The sequence below is a fragment of the Typopeltis vanoorti genome, chromosome 24, assembly GCF_054136105.1.
Source record: "Typopeltis vanoorti isolate ZY-2024b chromosome 24, IOZ_Tvanoo_1.0, whole genome shotgun sequence".
Lineage (NCBI taxonomy): Eukaryota > Metazoa > Arthropoda > Arachnida > Uropygi > Thelyphonidae > Typopeltis > Typopeltis vanoorti.
Window position 1 is genome coordinate 14307381 of NC_143572.1, and position 10134 is coordinate 14317514.

Sequence of the window (10134 nt, forward strand, 5' to 3'; positions counted from 1 at the left end):
ACTCACACTTTTTTTTTCCAAAATTAAAGCTAAAAAATCATGGTGTGAGATATATGCGGAATTTTTTAGAAACTAAAGTTTTCAGAAAAAAAACTGAAAATGGGGATGACTTACCAAGAATCTCCTATTCGTTATAGCTACTTCCAGCCTTGAGAGCGGTTTCCTTATGTTCATTGTCAAAGTCATCTATCCAAATAGCATTATCTTCTTCCCATTATTCCAAGTAAAAATGAACAATTAATTTACAAGATTTTAGATACATAATGAACACCCTTCACGAATGTCTAATGAGAAGTGATAGCAGAACATGAAATAGTCAGCAATGGTAGGCCAATAGAAATAGAACAGCTATGAAGATGTGCATATGATTGGTGCGGTATTAACAAAAGATCGCATTATCAAACACAGCCAAGCCGACGTTTTTGAGTTGAAATGCAAATTCTCTTCAATCAAATTCCATAATATCTGAAACTGTCATAACAACATTCACTCTATATCTTAGCTATAACACATTTACCAATATTATTGCAGCTTTGTGTTTGGGTTACTGGGTGCACTCACACACATCTAACTAAAAACAATAGTTTTTAGTTAGATACTGTGTTTGCCAGGGCAACATATGGTTTTTGCTTGAGTCTAGGCAGCATGGTTAATGTGGGAGGTGACACGTGATTCATTAGTTAGTGCCGTTTTTATCTCAGTTGTCTCTAATTGCACTAAAGAAATATATTACACAGACAGCAAATGTCTCTGTACTTTATTCAATGATACAATAAAACTACTTGTTTTTCTTGAATCTGCAATATAGTAGCAACTGGGGAGGGCACATTATTTACCACTGGGAGCGAGTTATTGCCCCGGCATGTGCATAAACTTTTAATTTCTTTCTTCATAAAGTAAAATCAGGGTACAGGGGTGTGAGTTATATTCGAGTAAATACGGTATTTCTGTTTTATTGTAAAAAGCAACCATTTTTTTTTTTTTAATCTTTCCTTGAGGCATCGTAGGCCGCAAGAAATTGGTTTGGGAGCCGCCTGCGGGCCACCAGTTTGACGCCCCTGATCTTAAATTAAGTTTTTTGTATGACTGTGAACTTATACATGTAATTTATTTCTGTACTCTTATGTTTACATTTCTTCAGTGAAATGATATCGTGATTAGTGATGTAACATCACGTGGCTCGTTCTAATTTTAAATGATCAATTGTTTGTATTCTACCTTGTAAAAGACTGTTTCCTGTCAAGCCACCGATGAGAGTTTATTTTCAAACTGAAATATCTGGCAATATATTAAATAATCTTCTTGTGCAAATGTGTTGATAATTCTTAATTTCATGTCACAAGTTTCTCTCAAAAAACATATGGAAAAAATGACGCCACATCAAATTGCCTCGTTATCCCATAATGGAGAGAACGCTTCTTTTCCATACTTGTTTAGTAGTGACCTTTTCCATGCATTTATGGGAAGGGTCACTACTCAGACTTTTGATCTTTATTGCATTCTCTTCAGTGGAAGCTGAACTTAACAAGATACTGAATGCCAAATCAGTGGTATCATATGAAGAGTGGGTATCACCTTGTCTTAATGTTCCAGATAAAAGAGAGAGTTATGGCTTGTTTGTTTATTTTTTACCTGGTTCAAAGTAAATGATAGGATTAGGGACCATGAGATGGCAACATGCATCAGTCGTCTCTTCATTGGATGCCATCTCTGATTGACTATTGGTGGAGATTGAACCTCTCATTCAGTCTCAAAAAAACATTAGAGTTAAAACGGTCTGACCTACTCCCTATAAGGGAATAAAACGCATTAGCTGATTTGATTTTTTATCCTTTAGTCAAAGTTGAACAAAACGTTTGTACATAAAATAATTTTGTAATTGCGGTACTTGTATATGAAGATACATGACTGCATCATATCCTAGTATCTCATATTGCACAGCATACTTCAGCTCCAACTTATGAACTCTATCTTAGAGTTCATAAGTAGGAGCTGTACTGTACTTCTATATACAGAGTAACCTAGTCACTAAGTTACTTGATTTGCAAACTTTTATTTGTTCGTGTTTTGATGAAGGATAAAACAAGAATATAATTTCTTGTCATATATAATTTACTTTGTAACTGAAGCAAAAAAAACTTGCTATAAATATTTTCATTTTTAACATTTCCACCATTGACATTATCTATTTTAACTCTCCTAATTTTTCTGAGAACTCATTTGTGGTTACTTTGCAGCCAACTTCATCACTAGGATTCTGAGGTTTGGTTTGGGTTTTTTTCACATGCTTTCATTTTTTTAATACTGTATTTATTATAATTGTATGTAATATTGCTTCACCAAGACTTTTAGGCACTGTCATTCAGTTATCGTCTAAGTGATCTTGATGATGTAGTTTCCTTGTGTGTGCGTGTGTGTGTGTGCACACGCGGAGAACCTCTGCGTTGTATTGGAGTTTCTCTATACCTCTCCCATCCATAAAAGATGTTCTTTCTAAAGTTGGTATGAGTACATCATATTGATCATCTCTGCTGTATGACATCATCATGTAGCTTCCTCAATGCGAGGGTGCAGCAGCATATCCTTCCATTCCTCTCTGTTGGCAGCTCTTCTTTTTGTTTCAGCATAGTCACATGGTCCTGTCCATGATCTTATATCATCATTCCATGCCCTTCTTTTTTTACCTCTTGATCCTCTTCCCATAATATTTCCTTCTAAAACTTAGTGTCCTCTGTCCTGCTGATCCCCTCAATACATGTCCTGCCAGTGTCATCTTTCTCTTGATCATTTCCTGCAATAAGATTTCTTTGTTTTCATTCTCTGTAGTACCTCTGCATTTGTCACATGCTCTGTCCATGAGATTTTCAGGGCTCTTCTGTAGCACCACATTTCAAAGGCCTCTCTTTAATAAATTTAGTTTAATCCTTTATCCAAGTGTAAGCAAACAAAGTTTGCGTCTGAAGTATGTTCAGGACTGAGGCAACTCGTAAAGGTGGACCAAGCTCTCATCACTTGTCTTAATATCTCCCATAATGCAAAGATGTGCTTTGCATTATGGGAGATACTAAGACAAGTGATGAGAGCTTGGTCTCATAATGCAAAGCACATCTTTGCACCATGCCCTTCCCTTAATGCATAGCATTATACATGTCTTCAAGGGAAGGGCCACTACCCAGACTAGTTTCGACCTTTATTGAAGTCTCATCAGTGGAAGCCAGACCCAGAGGTGATGATACTAAGGTGGAAGTAATGGAGAAGTCATTTACCTATTACGAGTTGCCAAATATAGGTAAATATGACTTCATTACTTCCACCTTAGTATCATCACCTCTGCGTCTGGCTCCCACTGACGAGGCCTCAATAAAGGTCGAAACTGGTCTTGGGTAGTGGCCCTTCCCTTAATGCATGGCATTATACATGTCCGCAAGGAGATGAGCTTGGTCCACCTTTACCACGAGTTGCCTCAGTCCTGAAGATATTTCAGGCACAAACTTTGTTTGCTTACACTTATATAAAGGATTAAACTAAATTTATTATAGTCTAACCAGGTGGAAAAAACTCTTCCAGCGTCTTACTCTCTTCTTGAATACCCAAGTTTCACTTCTTTGTGTCTATACCTGCACATCTTTATTTTTCCAGAAGGCATCTTTAGCTATGGCAGTTCTTATTTTTATTTCTTTATCTTGTTTTCCATCTGCATTAAATTTGCTACCTAAATATTTGTATTATGTTGTATTCTCAATTTGTATATTGTTTATGAATATTTTTGGCTCTATTTTCTTCAAAAATTCATAAATTTGGTCTTTTTTTCATTTAAATGTAGGCCAAAATCTTTACCTTCTTCAATTATTAAGTGCAGTAATTTGATTAATTTGTTTCTGTTGTCTGCAATTATGATGGTATCATCAGCATATCTAATACTGCTGTATTTTATATACTGATTCCTGTATTTTGTTTTTCAATCGTTTTCATCACTGTCTCACTCTAAATATTAAAAAGATTTGGTGAAAGGATGTAGCCCTGTCTAACTCCTCTTTTTATTTTCACTTCATAAGTCTCAGAGTTAAACGGCTGCATTTTTTGCTTGGCGTAAATAATTTTTATAAGTTTATCTACATGATCTAAGACTAATTTTTCTAGAATATTAAACAGTTTATTGTGTTTTACTTTATTGAAGGCTTTCTAAAAGTCTATGAAGCATATGTTCCTATTTCTTTCAAGTGATTTTTCTAGTAATATTTTTAGTTCCAGGATTAATGGTTCCCATTCCTCTTCTGAAGCCTTTCTGTTGTTCACTTAGTTCACCAGTTAAGGCTCTTTCAATTTCTTTGTTAACAGTGGTTAAAATGATTTTAGATGCATGAGAGATTAGTCTCACACTTCTATCCTCACAATTTTGGGCATTATTTTTCTTTGGAATTGGTAAGCAGAGCGATGTTGTAAAAGATTCAGGTAATTCTGCTGTTTTATAGATGTGCTGAATGGTGTCCACTAAGTAGGTGTTATTGTAACCAGTCAAATCTTTCTGCAGGGATGCTATCACACCCAGGGGATTTATTATTAGGAAGATTATTTGTATCTCATTTCTTGTAGGTAGTGGTATCTGTTGCTGCACATAACCTAAGGTGTCGTAAATCGTTGATCATGTTCTATTCATCATCATCATAGAGATTTGATAAATATTCCACTCATCTCTTATTTATCTTTTCATTATCAACTATATCTTTGTCCTTGGTATACGTGTGTAGAGGTATACTTGGTATACGTGTGTAAACACAACTATGGCCACTCAGGCTTGGCTGACCATGTTTTGGACACCACCCACAGAGTATCATGGAAGAAAACCACCATGCTCCACCACAGCAAATTCAAGAAAGAGAGACTTTTCTTAGAAGCAGCAGCAGCTCTCAAAAACCAACCAAATCTCAATAAATATGGTTGCATTAAGCTTCCGAAGATTTGGGAAATACTCATCACCAGAGTTCCCACCTTACATTCCAGGCCACCTACTACTGCCCTTAGAGGGCGCTCTACCTAGATAGGACTTTAGTGTCACCCACGTGGTTGGGCTTAGTATTGTTTGTTATTTGTGCATATGTTACATTAATTGTTTTTGTAATCCCCGTAGATGTCCTAGTGACTAGGATGAAATATAGGAAGTATTAAATTCTATTTTAATTCTTTTTGAGTGTTGTAAAAAATCCATTAAGCCTCCAACATGACATTTTGTCCTTGGTGTTGTTAGATTGTATTCATTTTGCTTTTCCATTAAGTTTCCATTCATTAGCATTGCAGTTAAATCTAAGTTAACTAAAACTAAGTTAAATCTAAGTTAAGAAGCCTGTTATTGGCTTGTGTATTATAGGCTCAGTTTATTTGTTATGCATGATATATGTTTTGTGTCATTTTAAATAATTTTGCCAATTTTTAAGACTGATTTACAATAAAATTGAAATGGCTTGACAAATTTGCTAAAGATCTCAAATACCAAATTTCATGAAAAACTTCAAGAACAGTCGATTTTAAAAATATATGTATCTGCTAAACTCTTTAAGATAAAATTTATATGGGATGGCAGAATAACACTGGTCCTTAAAGTTCTAAAAGAAAACAGTTTTAAAATGAATGTAAATTTATATAAAATAATCTAAATAAATCTGAATCAGCATTTCAGTCAGACCACACCTGTCATCTAAAGTTTTAAAAAAATTGTTTAGTTTATAATACTAATCTTATAAATTCTGAAACTTTCGGCATAAAAATTTCAATTTTTTTGTAATCTTATTATTATTATTTTTTTTTAATTTAGGACCTGGTATGATGACATCATGGCTAGGAGCATTTGCATCCAAAAGTAACACTGTCTCAAATCCTACTAGTTCTGAAACTCGCATTGCAGAGAATAGCAGTTTAGACAGTAGATTGTCAAATTTTATGCAGAGCATGCCAAATCTCCCTTCTGCATTACCCACAACATTGTTCGGAAGCCAGAATGTGGGCAGCTCAACTCCAAGGCAAGAAACTATGAATTCACCAAGTACCTATTCAAAACCTGTGACAGATAGTATGAATTCAAATAGCAATGGTCCTTTAAGTGTTGGACTGTCTACTCCATTAAAAGATGAGCCAAGTGGCCAGAACACCCCTGTACAAGATGAGGATACACATTCTTCAGGTTCAAACTTTTTGAGTAAATTACCTTCACTGTCCAAACCATCTCAAAGTTCACAGGATATTTTTAAGGATATAACATCAATTTTACAGACAACATCAGCAAAGTCAAATTCAGTGCAGCCAGCAACAAAATGCTTCCCAGATAATGAAAGTGATAGTTGGCTTTCAGGATTTGGTGGCCAAGGTAAAGATCCAACAGCTGCTATTACTGAGATACTGAAAAAAATTTCACCTGCTGTAAATATTCAAAATTCACCTCGGCTGTCTCCTCATCAGTGGAATAACTCTCTTCAAAATTTATCACCTAAAGTAGATGAATCCAGGCACACACCAATTTCAAATACATCATCATTATGGACTCCTGTTATTTCATCACGTCATGAAAGTGAGCTCTCAGTTCCCACACCTTTTTATAAACAAGCTGATACTTCTATTGATTCATCTGTTTCTCCAGTAGATGTGGCACCAGCTCAACAGATATATTCCAGCCCAGGAATGACGACAACAAGCGTAATAGAAACCATGGTTGGCTTACCTATGTACACAGCAACACCAGCCACAATTGCTGCAACTGTGACTTCACTAGTGCCTTCATTCCCTCCACCAAAAAATGCAATAACGGATGCACAAGAAGCATATGACCCTGAAGGAGAGAATTTTGAACCTGTTGACATGGACCTTGATGATTCTGATCAGGATTTGTCAGATGATAAATTATTAGGAGATCTGTCTGCCTCACCAGATCCAGATGAATGGGATTTGGAACCTGAAGATATGCAGGACGACCAAAAGAATTCAGTCGCCACAATTCCTAGTATTGTATCATCACAAGTGATCCCTGCAAGTCCTGCAACTTTTGCACACCGGAGCTCAGAGTTACCTGTCTTTAGTTCAGAACTGCCTATATATAGTAATTCTTCTTTTGAAGATAGAAAATTATCACAATCATCCAAATCATCAGATGTTGAATTTTATCCTGAAAATGATGCAGGAGAAGACTGGAGTGAGGAAGCATCAGGAGAGGAAAATAAGGTTAGTTCAGAGGAAGGTCATCATCTACTGGATGATGAAAAATTAGTAAAGAATACGGATGAAACATCACAGTTTTCAGGAGACAAAGATGAAAGGCAGGCATATAACGTAAAACTGGTTCCATATGAAGATGAACAGCACTCATCCTCCAATGAAGAAAGCTCACCCGAAAAAGATAGCCCTCCAGTTAAACAGCCAAATGACTATACTGAAGGAACTACCTTTTCTAAAATTGAAACTATTTCCCTTACTAGGATTGAAACTATTCAGTCTGTAAGGAATGATTCAGACAGGAGGAAGTGGGCTGAAGATGCTTGGGAGTATCAAGAATTTGTGCAACCTCAGTCCCTTCAGACAGATCAGGCTTCATACAGAACAGATTATTATAATAGAATACCTGGTCAGTATAATTACTATAATCAACAGCCTAACCGGGGTGGCTATTGGAGAGGAAATAATTGGAGTGGAAGGGGAAGGTACTATGAACCTCGTGGTCCCAGTCCTCCTAAAAGATTTGCAAGTCCTGGTTACCGTGGTGGAAGGGGATATTTTCAGCCACAGTACTAAAAGAGCCATACATTTGATATGACTTTTTCTGGTTCAAGTTTGTTTCATCTGCCCTACACTGTTGCTGGGTTTCTTTTATATATATATATATATATGTATGTATATATATATATATATATATATGTGTGTGTGTGTGTGTGTGTATGTGTGTTACTACCAGTAACTGAAATACAGATATTTCATGGGCATGCTGAAAATTCATACTTTTGTGTATAGCTGTTCTGTCCTATCTCATCTCATATATACTCTTGCTTCATTGGAGATATATGTGAAGCAGATTGTAAATCTGCAGCTGAATTGTAACTGTACAGTATTCTTAAAACTGTTTTGAATATTAAAAGCATTTCTGAATCACTTGATGAGCACATGAAATCCTAACAAAAAGAAAAAAAAAACATGATTTTAAAAATTCCTGCAGTCGATTCTGATATTTGAATATTTTAGTAAGAATTCATGGATTAAAAAAGATAAAAGCAGTTTGTTATCACAGTTTGTAGTCGGCCTGTGGTATTAACAAGTGGATGAACACAAGTTCGGCCCATCTTCATCAGAATGTCATAAATATGGTTAAATAAAATGTGATACGTTAATGGTTTCATTTGTCATTCAGTGCTTTTCCTTTTCTGCCATTTGTAAATTATTTAAGAGCATGTATTTTATCTTTTATTCACATATATAATGTATATGTTAATCTAGTTGAGCTTATTTTTAACTTTGGAAGATATGTTATATCACTGAAAATATGGTTGCTGTTTAAGTTTGCTGTCTCTTATCTAGTAAGTACATACATAATTAAATTGAATTTACTCTTTTTTTTTCCTATAATCATTCTTGAGAAAGAAATTTTAGCACTCTTGTCAACCTTGTGTATGAAAGTAATTGCTAAGTTTTCCAGATTGGAATTTTTATTAATTTTACAAAAGTATTAGTTTTAGAGAGAGAATGATATATGTGCTAAAGTTTCTTCCACATTGTGAACTTCAAACCACCTTTCACATGTAATTTTAAAAAATGTTATGGATAGCATATATAATTACGACATTGCTAGAATATTGCATATCATTAATTGTAGTGTTAAAATGTTCTGTTTTTGTGGTTAGATTATTATATGAAATAAATGCGCTATTAGCAATTAAAATTTTTTTTTTTTTCCAAAGTTATTCAGAAACAAAATTATAGCTGCATAAATAACACAGTATTACTTGGAGATAGAGATATACTTCAGAGGTAAAGTTGAATGCTAAGTCAGTGAATCTTTGATTCTCTTAAGGAAATAAACCATAAACCTAAACTTGATTTTCATAGAATTTATGATCAGCTCTGCATATTAATCTTAATCTTTTAAGATTAAAATTTAATTTTAACAAGTTGACTGCCGACTATGAGTTATCTTGTAGTTGCTGGACTTGCCTTTTTTGTGTAGCTTCAAGTATATTCATAGTATATAAGTGTAATTAAGGATAGTTGGCCTCTGGGAAGAGAACAAAAAAAAAAAAAATCAAGGCTTATTCATACAGTGAAAATCAAATGCAAAGTAATAGAAGCTCAACATATAAATTAGTTTGTTTGACCAGTAATGCAAGAAATTCTTCTGAAAAAAAATAAGTCCACCAATGTTTGTACTGTAAAATCTGTTGTCCAATTTCAAATGAACATTTGGAAGCATCAGGATTATCTTCAAGCTCGGGAACGACTTCATCTTCGTTGTCCTCACTCGAATCCTCAGAAGGTTCATAGTCGCTGCTGTCATAACCATTCTATGCAAAAATCTCGTCAAGACTCACTTAGATTAGCGTAGTACTCAAGTTCTTCTTTGAGTTAGTGGTCTTTCCTTATCCATATTGTGGGGTTATAAATATATATTATAATAATAATTATAAAACAAAATACTCAAAGAAGTAAATGTAACGTACTCGACTAAGTTTGATTCACTACTGACGAATTTACACACATCGCTAACTCTGCTTTAGCGAAACAATGACAAGTCGAAGCGTGTCTGAGTATGAATTAACTGTTGGCTACTGCGAAGAACTTTCTGTTACATATGCCAACTATGAGATAACTCGGGAGACCTCTTTTTTTTCCAAAAAAACACATTCTGTATGTTGTTTGGTGATTACTATGCATTATAACTAAGGTTTTGAATAATATGATATGATTAAATCAAATTGGCTTCTGAGACCCGAATCCTGAAAATTGCCGTGGCAGGCAATGTGTTAAAAGATTAAATCATTATTTTTAAAAGCATGCCTAGAATATGACAAAAACAGCAGTTTATTTTGTTCTTTAAAATTAAATCCCATACATCACAGGTCACAATCTATAGCGAATTTGGTGCTGTGTGTGTGTGTGTGTGTGTGT

The 10134-nt window shown here is 34.7% G+C and overlaps 1 protein-coding gene across 3 annotated transcripts in view; it reads left to right on the forward strand.

Moving 5' to 3' along the window:
• LOC150092935 (uncharacterized) overlaps positions 1–8371 on the forward strand; it is a 192724-nt gene extending 184353 nt beyond the window's left edge. For all 3 annotated transcript variants that reach the window (XM_090413390.1, XM_090413391.1, XM_090413389.1), the window contains exon 11: positions 5810–8371. In XM_090413390.1, coding sequence (XP_090269516.1) covers positions 5810–7773 — 1964 coding nt within the window. In that variant the 3' untranslated portion in view covers positions 7774–8371. The remainder of the gene's footprint in view (positions 1–5809) is intronic.
• The last annotated feature ends 1763 nt before the right edge of the window (positions 8372–10134 follow it).